Source organism: Colossoma macropomum, unplaced genomic scaffold, assembly GCF_904425465.1.
Source record: "Colossoma macropomum unplaced genomic scaffold, Colossoma_macropomum, whole genome shotgun sequence".
Classification (NCBI taxonomy): domain Eukaryota; kingdom Metazoa; phylum Chordata; class Actinopteri; order Characiformes; family Serrasalmidae; genus Colossoma; species Colossoma macropomum.
Genome location: NW_023494793.1, coordinates 26,171,583 through 26,188,952, shown reverse-complemented (window position 1 = coordinate 26,188,952; position 17,370 = coordinate 26,171,583). Strand labels below are relative to the sequence as shown.

General features: G+C 40.7%; 2 protein-coding genes across 2 annotated transcripts in view; one reads left to right on the top strand and one right to left on the bottom strand.

Annotated features, from left to right (window-relative positions):
* Positions 1-10,460, top strand: part of LOC118813571 (proline-rich transmembrane protein 3) — a 25,053-nt gene extending 14,593 nt beyond the window's left edge. The window contains 3 exon segments of the mRNA XM_036578970.1: positions 72-395; positions 5,727-6,817; positions 6,819-10,460. Of these exon segments, the coding sequence (XP_036434863.1) occupies positions 72-395; positions 5,727-6,817; positions 6,819-7,733 (2,330 nt within the window). The 3' untranslated portion in view covers positions 7,734-10,460.
* LOC118813572 (cytosolic sulfotransferase 2-like) lies at positions 10,002-17,370 on the bottom strand. The gene is made up of 8 exons (XM_036578971.1): positions 16,940-17,370; positions 16,467-16,602; positions 14,328-14,456; positions 13,964-14,064; positions 13,109-13,235; positions 12,533-12,630; positions 11,796-11,970; positions 10,002-10,756 (listed from the first exon to the last, which is right to left on the bottom strand). The coding sequence occupies exons 2-8, from the start codon at positions 16,600-16,602 to the stop codon at positions 10,644-10,646; spliced, it is 879 nt and encodes a 292-aa protein (XP_036434864.1). The 5' UTR covers positions 16,940-17,370; the 3' UTR covers positions 10,002-10,643.

The window sequence follows — 17,370 nt, the reverse complement described above, 5'->3', positions numbered from 1 at the left end:
CTTGTTTTAACAGTGTGTTAATGTGTAAAATGTTTGTTTACAATTTTGTTTATTCACCCTTGTTTTATCAGCTAAGACAAGCAGTACAATTCCAACAGGACACCAGTCCAAAGGAGCTTCACACCCTCCAACACATTCACCATCACCCAGTGAAAGTCCCCCTTTCAACACAAGCACCAAAAGCCTACTGCTGAGGACTCTGCCACCACAGGACGCTCCAGCAAGTTCCACCAATCCGCAGCCAAGAAACACAACAAAGCCAACAAAAGCAGCAACAGCATCCAGTAAGCAGCCAACAGAGGAAGAATCTAGCCCAACCACTCCACAAGGATCAGAGACCAAAATCTTCAAAAGCTTACCCTCTGCAAGCACAACAAATCAACAAAACCTGACAGGTAGGAGTCGTTTGAAGTGGGTGCATTGTGGGATTTGTAGTTTTTAGTGGTGATGGAAACAATGGCTGCATTGATGACGTGCAAGTCTTTGGCACCAAGTGGAATTATTTATGCAGCTGGTTTCTTGCGGGAAGACTTTGGAGAAAGCTCAAAGGTATGAGGGCCCAGACGGAGAGAGACAGAAAGAAAGAGAGAGAGAGAGAGGAGGGGTGAAGAAAGAAACAGAGAAAGAAAGAAAGCAAGAGACAGAAAAAGAGAGGGACGGAAAACATACATGCGTGTGGGAAGGAGACAGGTCAGACCCCGAGGAAAATATGCACAGAAGGCGATGAAGAGATGGAGGGAGGGCGGCGAGGACAGACAGAAAAGAAAAGGGCAATGAAGGATGAAGTGAGCAAGGATGAAAGAAAATAAAGGCCCAAAATAGCAAAGCTCCTCAAGGTTTACTGATAGATACTATTACAAAGAAAAGAGATGTCTTTGTAAACGGAGGGAAAGAGGGGAAGAGGGGAGTGAGTAGAGGGAGTTCAGAGAGTGATGAGAACCAGATGGATACAGAGCAGGATGGAGGGAAGGGAGGAGTCGGCTGGAAGAAAGTGGTGCAGAAGCTGCAGCAGTGCTACAGATGCCAGTACAATAGTTTAGTTCCGTCTCTCTGAGCTGCTGCTGGTACTGTGAGTTTATCATCACTCAATTATAACCGAGCTACTATAATGATCATTATCAAAAACAATTCTAACAGGAACCAGTGATGATGATGATGTGTGTGTTTTGTACATTTTCAAGACAAAGTTGTCCTGACTTTGTAGGAAAACCAGAGAGCTACATATACAGTACTGTGCAATAGTCCTGTTTGCTTGTATATGGGTAATTACATTTTTAAATGAGTTTTGTTCCAACAGCGATGATATATGTAATATTTATGGAATGTAATATTATTATATATTGGTAGACACATATATAATAAATCTGGGACATATCACCGCATGTACTTACATATGTATGAAATATGTGTGACATCATTATTACATGTGGATTGTTACATATTATCGCTGTCAGAACAAAACCTTGTAGCTCTATTTTTGTTGTTTTTCATTTTTTGACATAAATTTAAAATACCTGTAGCTTTTTACTTGTGTGAAAGTTTCATAATGAAAGGAAGAGTATACATGATTCAAGTTTGCTGGAATGGGAAATTATTATGTATAATATTATACCTATGGGTAGCTGCATGTATATAATATTATTATTACATATTATTACATATGGGTAGTTCCACATATATAATACATGTGAAACATATTTCATGTGGGTAGTTACATATATATGGAATATATTATTAGCAATGAATAGTTTTATATATGTAATACATATATCATATATGTATGACTTATACATATGTACTTATTGTCCTGACACTATATAAAAACAGGTCTCTGTGTGTGTGGACAGAGAAAAAGTGTGCATGTGTGTGTTTGTGGAAAGTAAAAAAGAGTGTGTGTATGTGTGTGTGTGTGTGTGTGTGTGTGTGTGTGTGTGTGTGTGTGTGTGTGTGTAAATGCCTCCAGCTGTGAAATGTGATCGGCACATCTGGGATGTGTCTGAATCCTGCTGTTCAGGAGCAGACCTCAGTCAGAGGAAGTTAAACACATGTTAATAGAAGTGTATGTGTTTATGCTCTTGTCTGCTTTTCCATTCACTCACATGAAGCTTTGGCATCTGCACATGAGGGAGAATTAGTTATAGATATGAATGAGTGCATTAGTGAGTGAGTGAGGGAGTGAGTGAGTTAGTGTGAGCGTGCCACTTGTGTGTGTGTGTGTGTGTGTGTGCGCGTTTTATGACTAGCTCTAACTGAAAGCACATGAAGTTTCAAAGGGAATAGATTGTTCCTGTTCGCTTTCACCAAAATGCTTCTCTGCCATCCATCATCTATTACTTTTCCTTCCTACATGTCTGGTGTGTATGCTGTAGGCAATGTGAGAACGTTCTCAAGTGTTTCCATGATAAGTTCTGGAAAGCCATTTTAATTCCAGTTTGATGCATATTCCTGCATAGCCCCAAAGCTACTACATTTATTCTTTGAATGATGTGTTTTAAAGAGTCTTACACAAAAAGAGCATTAGAGACATGGTATTTGTGAGCAGGGATCAGGTTTATGTGTCTGCGTGAGACACCTTTTTGCTTTGTTTAGTCATTCCTGGAGTCTGCTGGCTGTTCAGGGAGTTACGCAAAAGGTGGTTTCAATGAAAAATGACAGGAAAAGTTCCACACTCTACTTTTCCATTCAGCTGCTCCCATGTGCTTTAACTTCCTGTTCAGAATGTGGCCTCTTGGTAAAGTCTACAGCATTGACTCAACGTCTATAGGCTTTGTCTGAGCTGTCTGCCCACAGTTTTACACTCTAGATTGTACTGTGTACGTAGGAGGCATGAGAAAACATGTCTTTGTAACTTGGGCACAGCAGTGTATGGATGTGTTTATGGGTGCTTGTTTTAATGCCTTTCCAAGACAGAAATGAAAAACAGAGAAAACAGGTGTAACCTAACAATGTCAGGTCATGACTTTACTTTACAAAAGCACCTTTTTTTAATTTCATTTTGGTTACTGAGCTTAATGAGGGTTAGGTTATGGTTAAGCTTAGAAAATTCTTATTATATCGCTGTCGGAACAAAACCTTGTATCTCCAAATTGCGGACTTTTTTTTCAAGTAATTTTGGTCCGTTTCTGTTGGTCCATTCTTTATGAAATGTACACACCATGTAAAGAACAACAGGTGCCTTCAAATTATATAAAAAAACTGAAAAAAACACAAAAATGGAGACAGCAGCAATATACAGGTACTATATACAGTATAGGTACTATTTATAGATACCTTGCAGTTGTGTATATGTGTGTGTGTGCATGTGTGTTGTGAGGGTGTATATGTATGTGTATGAGGAAGGGAGTACGCTATATAACCCTCAGGCCTTCATACACACCCCAGGTCTGCAGGTGAAGTCAGTTGTCATGTTACCTTACTGCTGACATTTTATAGCTCGTGTGGAATGTCACAAGGGAAAACATGCAGTTAAGACAATTAAAGTTGCATTGAATACAGTTTTCCAATGAAACCTGAGGGAGTGATCAGGTCAACACCTGGAAATGGCTTCCTGCTGTGTTATGACAAACAATGTGGCAATGAGTTTGACAGGAATATGCATTTTAACCACGAAACTTTGTTCGCCTTTGCCAGTTTATTATGATTTTTACAGATGCTGTGCCACCTTGAAGGAATATTGAAGCAATACTCCAGAAAAATGCTGGAGTATTGCTTTAATGTTTAACAATCTCCACACAAGTGACCACTTTATTAGATACCCCAACCTCCACATCTTGTGAAATCTTGCTGGTGAGCAGTTAGAGGCTTTGCATCTGTTGTCATTAATGATTTGTGTTGACCATCCTCTAGTCCTTCATTAATGGTCTGGGGTTGGAAGTGTTCTGACCACAGGACCACTTTTGGCTGGATATTTTGGGAAGGTAAACCTAGCAGTGATGCTGCTGGGCCTGATACTCTTGTACCAGCACCACACTACCATGTCAGTGTCACTGCTGTGTCTGATAATGATCAACCACCCAAGTAATATCTGGTCAACAGTGGTTCTGTGGTCAGAAACTGACCAGAGATGAATCAAGTAGAGGGTGGCTGTCAAATTGCTTCACAACAGATAGTTTCTAAGCACAGGGTAGTTTGTAATAAAGTAGATGGTGAGTGTATGTTCTTGGAATATCCTCACAATGAAGGTAATAATGAAATACAAAGCAGCCTGTCACCATTTACTAGTGTACATCTCTGATTGTAGTAACGTCATATTAACTTTACTCTCTCTGTTTCCTCACATGATTGTTTAACTTTCTGAAAATCCAAAATCACCACAGCATTCTATTAAAATACTGCAAGTGCTATAGAAGTGTCTACATGACTTGTCTGTAGATTTGCAACCTATGCATTTTTGACTGTTGTTTAACTTATGTTTTTTCAAACACAGTGTATGTGTGTGAAAAATGAGATCTTGTGGTTTTTAATGTATTTGCTTGTGTGCTTCTTTTGGGAAGCTGAAGGGAGGAGACTGTATGAGCTCATCAAAGTTCATTTGAGAGACCTGTTACTGGGCTGGCCTAGTGAGTTTGTCTAGAGTAGTTTTGTGTCTATACTGGCCATTTTAAAAGCCAGAGGATTAGCCATTGTTTGATTCTGCTTTGAAGTCCAGGTAATTATTTTAATCTTTTGTTGTTCTTTAGCGTTTTTGTGTTAGCTTCTGTCTGTTTGTCAAACCTTAATGACAAGTTTGGAAAAGCAGTTGGAAAGCTGCACAGCCAAGTATAATTAAATCATTTTTGTCTATTTGCAACGCTTCTTTCTCGGAGCGAGGATTAGGTGCTTTGAGGTAGCTGTGATGAATGGAGTTAGCAAAGAGCTACAGGGGCAGCAACACAGACATTCATTTGGGTACTCCAGATTGCTCGCTAATTTAGTACAGAGACCATATTTTGATGTAGATATATCCCTCCTGTTTTCTCTAATTTTCATGTGTGCTTAATGCATTATGCCGTACATCATTGTGATGCAGTGTCAAAGAGTAAACTATGGTCTCTGGAATGTGGCATCAGAGCTGATTTATTATCCTGGCACACAAGGCATATGCAGTTAGAAAAGTGATGTAATATTAAAACTGTAGATACTGCATTGCTGTGTTTGATCTTCGATGCGGTGAAAAAATGTGTTATTGCATTTAATGTTACTGATATCAGCATAAATAATACTAACGCTGTGACTGTGCAGTTTTATATGTCTGGTACGCAATACACTTGCAATTTCATGTACTGCAGTGCTAGTGTCTGCTTTTCAGTGCAGAATAGCTCTCTCCCATGTGCTAGTCAGCAGCTGGATGTTTCGTATGCTGATAAACTATCTCCATCTGCTGGTAGAAACCTCTAATTACGTATGTCTGTGTAGCACATGGGAGAGAGTTATTCTTCACTGAAATGCAGACACTAGCACTGGGAGTAACACAAGTGTATTTGTGCACCAGTCACAGAAAAAAACACACAGTCACAATATTAGTATTATTTATGGTAATATCAGTAACATTAAATGCAATAATACAAATAAAATTGTTACACATTGTTCATCATAGCCAAATGATATCAACATATAACTCTATTAGAATGAATTACTTATGTTGGGCCAAGATCTCTGTTTATGTAGATAGATGTTGTGTCATTCTGGACATGCTACCTGCTTTGCTCTGCTGTGACGTTGTGTTATCTTTTCTTCTGTTTCCACAGATACAACCAATTCTCAGAGCACATCTCTTCCCATCCCGAAGGGACGTGGACGTTTGGTACCATTTGAGAATGATGCAAGATACGTAGAAAAGGACTTGTCAATCTCCCTGGGCAGCGTCCCTTCAGCTAAACCAGGTCCAATCCCTTCAACCACCTATATTTTTAAGGACCGCTGTGACCCTGCTTTGGGCCCCTGTGGTTCCTCTCCTAAAGATCCAAATGTGCACAGTGAACTTGGTACCGCAAATGGGAGTTTGTTGGTGTGGGCAGATCTTAGTCGCACATTGTCCTTTGCCTGGGAGCTCCATGTTTTTGGCTCTGCTGCCCTCTTCCTGCTCCTCACTGCTGGCTCTGCCTTGGGTTTAGCCCTGGCTCCCAGCATGCACTGCCCTCATCGTGGGGCACTAGCCCTGGCTAATGGACTATTGCTTCTGGCAGGTGCAATTCGAGCTGTCTACTTCCTGCTCGATCCCTATGGCTCCCGTCTACTTTTGCCATTGCCTGTCGTCACTACCCTGTACACGTTGCCTCTGCCTCTCTTAATATGGGTGCAGGCTGCAATGGTAATGTTGGTTCTTATAGGGGCTGAGGTAGCGCTGCTGCCTCCCTCTGTTCAGCGTCCACCTCTTCTGGGCGTGCTAGCTGTCCTACAGTGTACACTACTGCTGGCTGCTGACCTGCTGTCTCCTGCACTATCACCTGCTGTACCTGTGGTCCTACAGAGCCTTACCTTGACTGCAGGGTTGGTGTTATGCCTGGGGTACCTCTGCCTGGTGCTGCCACGTCTCTCGGGCCCCCAGGTAGGGCGAGTTGGAGATAAAGGCCTGAGTGGGCCGAAGTTGAGGGTACTAGCACGTGTGTTGGCAGTTTGTGCTCTACTCGGGGCATTATGCTGCTTGTTGCATGCTTACACCTGCCTGTGGCTATATGGTCTACTAGGGGACTGGCGGCACTTCCGCTGGACCTGGTGGCTGTGCCAGTTCTGGGCACGGCTGCTGGAACTTGGATGGGCGTTCTGTCTGCTGCTACTGGCCTCCTGGGTCTTCTGGAGACCTCGAAGGGTACAGACTCGGAGAGCTTCAGGGCAGGTGAGGGACTGCTGCAGGGGACCTCCCTTCTCCCGGCCAATCCTCCAGTTCTTCCCACACACACACTTGCTGGGCAAAGATTGTGCAGAGCTTGAAGGGCCGGCCGCATAGAAAATCAGACAGCAATGGAGTGGGAGGAGCAAATGGCGGAGGAGTGTCAGGAGAGCTGCCAAACAATTGGGCTGGGCAGGAACGTTCAGGAGCAGATATCAGCAAGAGCCTCATAAGAAACCGAGACCCGCCCAAAGAAAGCAACCGCGGACGCAACCAGAGAAGTGTTGCTGAGAGCTCAGCTGGGTCGTTGCTGAGGTTGCAGGCACTTGGTCAGCCACGGCAGTGCTCGTTGAGTGGCAGCCTGGACCAGGACAAAGAGTCGGCCATCTCACTTTACGACTTCGATCTGCGTCCTCCGTCCCCAATTGACCTGAGCCGCAGCATCGATGAAGCATTGCACCGGGAGCATCTGCTGAGGGGTGGCAGTCTGTTCCGCCCACTGGGACAGCCATCACCACCTCCATCTCCCATGCCTTGGATGCGTAGGAACAGCGACCCTCAAATCACACTCTCAGAAAGCAGTGACGAGCACACCCTGCTGACTGAGTCCTCTGCAGCCCTGGACCGGTCCATCCCTAGTGCCGTGCCCAGTCGGCAGGTCACGGCTCCTCCTACGCCCACCCATCAGGGCCCACGCTGGCCATCTGAAGTTCCCGTGCCTTCTTCCATGTCCTGCCCCGTCTCTCTGCACCCCTCCCCTAGTGCAGGCCGAGCCACAACCCCCAGCACAGATGACACCAGACCGTTCCTCACCCCTGAACTGGAAAGAGGGTCACAGCCTGACAGCAGAGGGGGAAGGAACTACCTGAAAGTCAGTCGCCAGGATGACTCAGCCAGTGTCAGTAGTGACATAATTGACCTTTGAACTGGTTTGAACTGGTCAAACATCAGTGACCCTAGTAACTACCACCTCACATAACCTAAAAGATAAGGCTGAGATTAAAGTCATTTACCAGATAACCAGAACCATGAGCCAGAGAGACCTAAAGTGAAAGTCAGATAGGACACTAAGATCAGATTTACACAATAAGTTACTCTGAATTACTCTGTATGGGTTAGTTGGCTCATTTCGAAGGTTTGTTCACATAGGATGCCCTGTTCCATCTTGCATATATTCATCCCCCCATGAGGTGAAGGTTTCAGAGCAATGTGAAAGAAAAAAATATGAGAAAATGTTGGATTAGAGAAGAGATATTGGACGTTGGAGAGATTTTTGGAAAAGATCTAACAAAGAAGAGATTCGGAATGTCTGAACAAGCAGGAAGTGTTTGCACAATCTAATCAAATGCTTATTTGCAAATGGTAGCACATGTTTTTTGGAAATGTTGCTGTTTTATAAAGACTGTTTTGGAAAGTCTTTTTTGAAAAGAACTGAAACTTTAGACAGGGATGTTTACATATTTCTACACATGAGAGGGTGAGAAATCTTTGCAAGGTTATACCACCATAAGTGGTGCCTACATTGAACAAAAAGATGATTGGTTTCATGCCCAAAGCATATATTTACAGAGGTTATGGTGCTTTTATAGTACATAAGCAAGCACAACCTCTTATTTTTTAGTTTCAGTCTTACATGACATAACATGACACGAACAGGAAAATTGTGACACGGTCAAAAAAGTCAAATAAAAGATTGTAGGGATGTAGAAAATAGGCAAAAGGTGATGATGGATGTCTTCGAGGCAGGGTTGGGTAGTGATGGAATACAACAATGTATTTCATTATCAAGATACAAAAACAAAAGTAACTGTATTCCATTACGGTTACAGTAAATAGACACCAGTATGAAACCTTATGAACCAGTACAGAGCTTTAAGCAGATAGAACACAAATAGCGGCCAGTCAGGGTTATTAGAATGGCTTCTATTTATGATTATTGTTGATGAAGGGTCTTGAGATGATTTATACCAGATCTTTTGACTTGATATGGTACGCAACAGGTTTTTAACAACTGCATGTTGGACTCTAAACTGGATCATTCTACAGTGATTACTTATTTGTATTTTAGTCACAGAGCTTTATCAATCCCCTGCTAAAATCACTCAGCCTTTTTTCTAGGGAGCTCTCCCTTAATTATACTATACAAATATGACATCTTTATGTCTAAAATATTTTCATATATTGCTCCACTTAGATTTGGCTGCTTCTGTTTCATTAAACAGTGCAGTTCTCCTGTCAAATTCTTGTTAAAAATCTTGTTGAAATCATTTTTCTCTGTTGTCTTTATTTAATTATATGACTTTAGAAAGACAAGAAATCCCAAAGTAACGGAAAGTGTTCAGACTTTAATTAACCTTCCCAACCCTGTGTCACGGTGTTGATTTGTTTTGAACAGAGAATGTAGCTCTGAAGAACTTTTATTAAGGATGTTTCGGTTATATTTTTTGGAACTATTGCAGTAAGTGTAATAAATGCATTAATTAGTGAGGAACAGTACAAGGGGAATGCGTTGTGTATTAGCCTGTTCGGTTCACATTGCTCCTGCCTGAACAGTCAAACAGAAGCTATTACTATTCAACCCTGGATTGTCTTAGACTGTATCAAGGTATCAAGGGACCAGAGATCATTTCAAACAAAGAAATCATTTTCATTATGATGTGAATTAGTCTTAAATTACTTGGGCTGCACCATCTGCTGACAGCATAGGTTAAAGTTTAGGCTGAAATCCAACAGAATTTAAGAATGTTTGTTGTGTTACTTTGCATAGTATTTTATATGGAAGACAGGAGTACATATATCTCACAAGAAGGCTGCATTTGCTGTCCACTACAACAACATTATGTATGCTTGAGCAATACATGAGAAAAGCCAACACGAGTATATGTGTAACATAAAAGAAAATGTAAATATGCTATTTTTGTTGATTGTAAATAAGAATATGCTGTGTTTGGAGTAACATGGAATTTATTTACTGTGAATGACAATCTTGAATCGTGCATTTCCAAGCAAAATACGAGGACTGGCATTAAAGGAACTCAGCTATTTTTTTAGATAATAAAACTAAGTATTCTAGTAATATCGGACTGAAGCGTTTTTAACATTGGGGCACATCCCAAATGACACTAGCACTATGTAGTACAATACTTTAAGCATAATCAAAGAGGGAATTTAAGAAAATGTGATCCTGTCTTGATCTTATACTCTGTGTTATCTGTTTCTTGGTTAATGCCTGAAGATACGTTAGCTGGCTTAGAAACCTGACAAAATCTGACTGTGAAAATACTACGACTGGTTTAAAGTTTGTGCACTCTGTTCCATGCTTACCTGTGATTACAGAACTGAGTATATCTGCTAATTTAAACATCTTCTTTGTGCTGTCCCATGATCCAATCAGGTGTAATGATGGTGTCTTGACTCTGCCCATCCCACCCTTTTGCTGGGTTGGTTTCTTGTCACTTATTGACAGTATCCTTGTAGTTGTTATCATAATGATTCAGTGCCATAGTGCAGATGTATTCAGTACATGATTGCGAAGCATTTTTGAGTCCATCGTGTTCTTTGAAGACTGAAACGTGTTCCCTCTTTCTCTCAATGCTGATGTATTTTTGTGCTGAAGCCTCATTTTGGTTTGATTAAACCTGATGTACAAGAATATTTTGTGTTTGCTCTTTTATTTAAACATAAGAAAAACAGTTGCTACCATTATATTAATATGATTGAAACACTTCTTGATTTTCTTTCACTTTCCTGAATTGTTTCAAGTTCAAGGCATTGCTGGCCAGATGTTTTCCCTTTTTGTCTTCTTTCCCTCTCTTTACCCTGCCACAAAAGCTCTCTATAGCACTGTTCGGAATCGGAGGGCGGTGTTTTTCATCTTCTGTTTGTAGTGTTCGTCAAACTGCTCATTCTGAGCCACAGTGAAGTGGTTCTTCCAGTCACCAACTTTACCTGAAAACCGTCAATATGTATTGGATAGAGAGAGAAAAAAGGTCAGATACACCAATTATTTATACATCTTCCTTCCCAGTCTGCTTTGCTAGGTGTTTTAAGAGAATACTAAAGCTTTTTCAGCATAATCTAACTGCTGCGTCTGTAGCAATATGCATTCATTTTGATGCTAACCTGTTAAAAACTATTAAGCAATGGCTGCATTCTGTTAGTATACACCGATCAGGCATAACATTATGACCACCTTGTTTCTATGCTCACTGTCCATTTTATCAGCTCCACTTACTATAAACACCTCAGTGTCACTGCTGGACTAAGAATAGTCCACCAACCAAAAATACCCAGCCAACAGTGTCCTGTGACCACTGATGAAGGACTAGAGGATGACCAACACAAACTGTGCAGCAGCAGATGAGCTATCGTCTCTGACTTTACATCTACAATGTGGACTGACAAGGTAAGAGTGTCTAATAGAGTGGACAGTGAGTGGACACAGTGTTTAAAAACTCCAGCAGCACTGCTGTGTCTGATCCACTCAGATCAGCACAGCACTAACACAGTGTTACTGCAGTGCTGAGAGTGATCCACCACCCAAATAGTACCTGCTCTGTGAGGGTCCATGGGGGTCCTGACCACTGAAGAACAGGGTAAAAGGGAGCTAACAAAGTATGCAGAGAAACAGATGGACTACAGTCTGTAATTGTAGAACTACAAAGTGCACCTATATAGCAAGCGGAGCTGATAAAATGGACAATGAGCGTAGAAACAAGGAGGTGGTCATAATGTTATGCCTGATGGGTGTATGTTTATGTGAAATATGTTTTTGCAGAACACTTGTATTTAGTAAATTAGGAACTAAATCTATATAATTTGTTCTATCAGAGATGGGACTAGTTCCCGAGGGAAGAATTTGTGGTAATGCGTTACCAGCATAAAGTCACCAGAGTTAAGAGGTTTTCTGCTCTTTTTTAATTACAGGGAAAACTCTTGTCCTATAGATGGAGATTAGGATGAAAAACCTAGGATTTCTTTAACTTACCTTTCCGCAGGAATTGAGAGACACTGAAGTCTAGACTTCCGTCATCAGTGAGGTTAGTCATAGGATTCGCCTTCATGACATCAAACTGAACATCTCCTCTGATTTTCTCCTTTTCTTCTTCTGACGTGGACAAACCGAGGAAGGAGCAAAGGCGCTTTATCTCACGTCCAGTGTCCTGAGAGACCACAGTAATGCTGCTAATGAATGTTGACTATATTTTTCATATATAATCTCATATATCATCTACAACAAGGTCGGTGTGACCCTCACAGAGCATATACTATTTGGGTGGTGGATCATTCTCAGCACTGCAGTAACACTGACGTGGTGGTGGTGTGTTAGTGAGTGTTGTGCTGGTCCTGACCACTGAAGAACAGAGCAAAAGGGGGCTAACAAAGTATGCAGAGAAACAGATGGACTACAGTCTGTAATTGTAGAACTACAAAGTGCACCTGTATAGTAAGTGGAGCTGATAAAATGGACAATGAGCGTAGAAGCAAGGAGGTGGTCATGTTATGCCTGATCGGTGTATGACAACTATATTTCTCATATCCAACTATATTTTCCACATTGAACAGACTAATTTTAAGCATTTGATTGACTGATTGATAGACCAATCAAAATGCCTCTGTTAGCAATGGTTGCAGTGATTACTAGCTCACATTATTTCTAAATGAATGCTAATTTGTTTTCTTACATTCAGTAACACTGAATAAATAATCAGTTGGGGGGCTCACCTCCACCAGATCCTCGAAGAACATGTAGTGTATTTTGGAGTATGTCTGTTTCTTCTCCCACCACCCACACACATGGTCATACCAGGAGCCAAACACCACTGTCCATACAAGAAAGTGAAGATTAGGGGACAAGATGGACAAAAATCAGTGGCCCTCTTGCTCTCACCATTTCCTCTTTGGAGAATCCTCACCGACATCTTCATTACTTTATCAGCTCATCATGACAATGACAGCATTGTGATTTGATGCAATTTTTTGCTTAAAAAAGTAAAAAAAAAGACAATTCCTATTCAAAAAATCCATCCCTTGCTATCCTCTCTTCCCCTTTCCTACAAGTGGCCACTAGTGACGAAGGTGATACCTTCAGCATATCATACCAGTTGTGAGAGGAAATTGATGAGGACATTTTGAAAACAGTAATTAACATATGGCAATTATAAAACGTCTCTCATTTTATCAATATTTGAAAAGGTTACATTTGAATTTGAATGTATTTAGCATAAAATTTAGGAGGTTACTATACTAATTAGTGGACACAGTCACACTCACTCACATGGAGTTCACTCATTCACTCACTCTTTCCTTCTTTGAATCTCTGTAGAAAAGTGCTCCAGTCTCCTGGCTCAGGTTGTAACTTTTCCATGCGGTCAAAGTGGAAATAGGACACAGCATTGTCTTTGGCGTTGCGAGCACAATAGACAATCTGAAGATAAAAGAGAGAGAGATGATGTCCCTAATGCAGTGCCCTGTAGATCCAGACATACTGGTCAAAATCTGGTAAAGACTTTTATTAACTCAAATGCATTAAAGAATTCACTTGAAATGATTATGTTCTTGTGATTACGCTATGAGTGGCCACTTTATTAGAAACGTACCTTGTAGCTGAACGTTGATGGTGTACAGTTAGAGACGGTAGCCCATATGCTGCCTTTCACAATTTGTGTTAGCCACCCATCTAGCCCTTCATCAGTAGTCAGTTTCTGACCACAGAGCCACTCCTGGCTGACTATTTTTTGGACTTGTCCACTCTCAGCCTAGCAGTGACATGGAGGTGCGTAAATACCCCGGCAGTTCCACTTGTACTAGTGTCACTGCTGTACTGACAACAATCCACCACCAAAATAATGCCTGGTCAACAGTGGTCCTGTGGACAGAAACTGATCAATGATGAATGGGGTCGAGGGTGACTGACAACAAATGAGCTACAGTCTGTAATAGTACTCCTATATAGTGGACCTGTAAGGGCACTGTTTTTAATGAAGTGCTGAGTGAAGTACAAGGTAGGTGTTTCTAATAAAGTGGATGGTGAGTGTATTTTCAGGCACATGTTAGACACAGTATAAGATTATTAAGTTCTAATAAATGTGCTTCTATCAAAGTCTCAAAGTAAATTTAATCTACATCAAACCTGTTCAGTGTGTCATACTGTACCTTGCAGTTCTGCTCCCAGAAGGATTTGGGAATGAACTGAACAGGCAAATGAGTTTTGATGATGCGAGGAGACGTGGACAATGTATCAGCCATCTCTGTCCCTGTATGAGGCAAAACAAATGCCATGACAGAAAATCTTAATGAAATATGTGTTCTCATTTGCCTTTTTTACATTTGGCTTTTGCAAATTTGCTGTCACTAAAGCTTTGCCTGTTAATATAATAAAATATCTATAAAAATGATTATATAATATGCAGTATTATGGATATGGCAAGAGAAAAATGCTCTAGATATAAAAAGAAGACGCACGGTGATAAATATCAATCTGTGACACTAAGTTTCTGCAAGTAAGCAAGTTTCAGACCTAAAGGATAGGAGGGCATAATCATCTCCAAAAATGGGATTCTGTCATAAATTGGGACGGTGGACTCGCGCTCAGGCATCGTCTGACGAAAATACAGTAGGTCGAGAATGTAGGCAACCCAAGTGGTACCTGAGAGAGAGAGAGAGAGAGAGAGAGAGAGAGAGAGAGAGAGAGAGAGTGAGAGAGAGTGGCATATTAAAACTGATTTGATACTGCCAGAGGTGGACTTTGGGCAAAGGTAAGCAACTGTTTAGGGCCCTCATGAGCCAAAGGCCCCATGAAAATATTAATTAGGTAAACTGTGTGTAGAGATTAAATAACCTTTTCTGAGATATACATTCACTGAGCACTTTATTAGGTACACTTAACTTGTATGTACACTCGCTGTCCATTTTATCAGCTCCACTTACCATAAAGGTGCACTTTGTGGTTCTACAATTACAGACTGTAGACTGTCTGTTTGTCTGCATACTTTGTTAGCCCCCTTTCACCCTGTTATTCAATGGTCAGGACCAAAACAGAGCAGGTATTGTTTAGGTGGTGGGCCATTCTCAGCACTGCAGTGACACTGAAGTGGTGGTAGTTAGTGTGCTGCTGTGTCCACTCACTGTGGGGGTCCTAACCATTGAATAACAGGATGAAAAGGGGATAACGAAGTATGCAGAGAAACAGATGGACTACAGTCTGTAACTGTAGAACTACAAAGTGCACCTGTATGATGAGTGGAGCTGATAAAATGGACAGTGAGTGTAGATACAAGGTCGGTGTGCCTAATAAAGTGCTCACTGAATGTCTGTGTGTGTATATATATACATATTTATTTATATCGCTGCTGTCGGAAACAAAACCTTGTATCTCCAAAATGGTAACTTTACAGGAAAAAAACATAACTTTCTTTTAATGTAAGTCAGTGAAACCAGACTTTTTCACAAGTCATTTTGAGCCATCACTTTTGGTCCATGCTTCACGAAATTTACATACAATATAAAGGCCAACAGGCATTTTCAAATTATGTCATAAACTGAAAATTGCCAAAAATGGAGATACGAGGTTTTGTTCCGACAACAGCGATATATTTGATATTTAGACTAGATTTAAGATGACTTCACTTGCAAAATATCATTTATTGCAGTGCAGAAGGTGCCACTCAGGAATCCAGAGCCTCAACTAATTTAAAAACGTGCATGCAGGGGACTCCGTTCCTGTCTTTTGCCTAGAGCCCCACAAACACAAATCCAGCCCTGGATTGGCCAATCTTAACAAGCTTTTTTTTACTGTTGTGTATTTAGGATCAATTAGCAGCATCTAGGACAAGTATGCACAACATGAATCTGATCTTAGGCTAATTTTATCCTAGGTTAAAGTGGACTAACAGTAGCAACATGTCTATGAACATATGCAAGTCCAAAAGGTGATGTTACACACAATGTAGAACAAGACAGCCCTTGAATTTAATACATGTAAACTGCTGCAAATAGAAATTGAGTCAAAAAGTCTATGTAGTGAATTTAAAGTTGTGAAACCACGTTCAACCCATGGAGTGGCTTCAAATATTGTGTGCAGAGGTTAATAATTCATTCAGTTGGATTTGATGTAAAACTTAAACAAAAAAATGACTGAATAATATTTAATGAAAATATAACAGATTTCATGCTCTGACATTAAAACAGACACACAAATAAACCTGCTATGAGAACTTAACATGAAACCAGCTGATTTAAAACAGTATTATATTCTTAATGTATATATACCCGATAAATATTTCACCTTAGTTTAGCCACTGTAATTTAAAACTTACTAGGATGAGTTTGTGAACTTGCATGATTGCATGACTTAAATAGAGGTCTTACCTGATTTTGTTCATGATGTGACCTGCCAGGCCATTGGTGAATTAGCATGGAATAATCCAGTTACTATGCATTATTTAATTCATGCTTACTGGGCCTCCTGGTGGCTGCACCCCTTAAAGCCCATTGGGTAAGTAATACAGCCTGGGGCATGTCATCATTATACTGTAATTGTACAGTTTCAGCTTAGGCCAAATGACCGTTTTAGAGTTACATTTATGAGCAAGCGGTCTCCTCTGTTCAGTTCCTTTTCTTTGGCTTTGAAGAGAATTAAAGATACATATTCAGGTACCTGCTTTAGGGTAAGTGGCAATGACGATATCGTCTGGTCTGGCTTTGAAGTTCTGGACATTTTCCCAGTTGTCCGTGAAGTAATGTGTCATAGAGACACCATGGAAGTCAAAGAGCTCTGGACGAGGCGGATCCATCTGGTGCACAGAGAAATTGCTGGAACAAGGCTATTTATTTAAAGTAGGACCAAGCCCTTAGATACTGAGGGTATGTTTCACATTCCCCTGCTACAGTGCAGTCCTTAACAAAGCAACCTTTAAATATCCTGTGTACATTGCATAGTCGCTAACTCTCCAAGGTTGAGGAATAAGTTCCAAAGGTCTAGTTTCCAGAGGCATGTTGAATGAACATTGGATATTCAACAGTAAATCTAATTCTTAATCATTAAAAATACATGCATGAGCCTAATGCACATTGAATCTATACGTATATATTTTATTATTGCTCAAAAAGTATTTAAACCATGTGACTCACTCTTGAAAAGTGTCTGGCGGTCTCTTCTATCAGTGCTCCTGCTTGTCACAGATCTTTCTCTGACTTCCCGTATGTTTGCTTGGTCCCCTCGGCACCTCCCTCTGCGGTACTATTATTTATGTTAGCTCTGGGTAAGAGCGTGTCAGGAGGATTGTCCACATTCCAACAGTGTTCTGTTACGTTTCCTTCTTTCAAACTAATAAACAATGGCTGTGGAGATGTTTTGTTAGATTATAGCTGAATATATATAAACTGAAATCTGCTGGTTTAGAATCTTAGTGACAGTCAACAAGCCAGAAACCAAATGTTTCGTGCCAAATACGTGGAAAGCAGACAGTGGTAAAAAACAAGAAGTTTCTTATTGTTACTGCAGTCTAATACATTATATTATTGAACAATAACAATCAATTTGGATTTAAGAGGGAAAAACT

Bases quoted from the DNA above. Each gene is read 5' to 3' on its own strand.
- LOC118813572 (XM_036578971.1), bottom strand. From the start codon at position 16,602: ATGGATCCGCCTCGTCCAGAGCTCTTTGACTTCCATGGTGTCTCTATG. The intron at 14,065-14,327 runs GTCTGAAACTTG...TGCCTCATACAG, and splicing joins TATGCCCTCCTATCCTTTAG to GGACAGAGATGGCTGATACA. The intron at 12,631-13,108 runs GTGAGTGAATGA...TTGTATGGACAG, and splicing joins GAGATTCAAAGAAGGAAAGA to TGGTGTTTGGCTCCTGGTAT.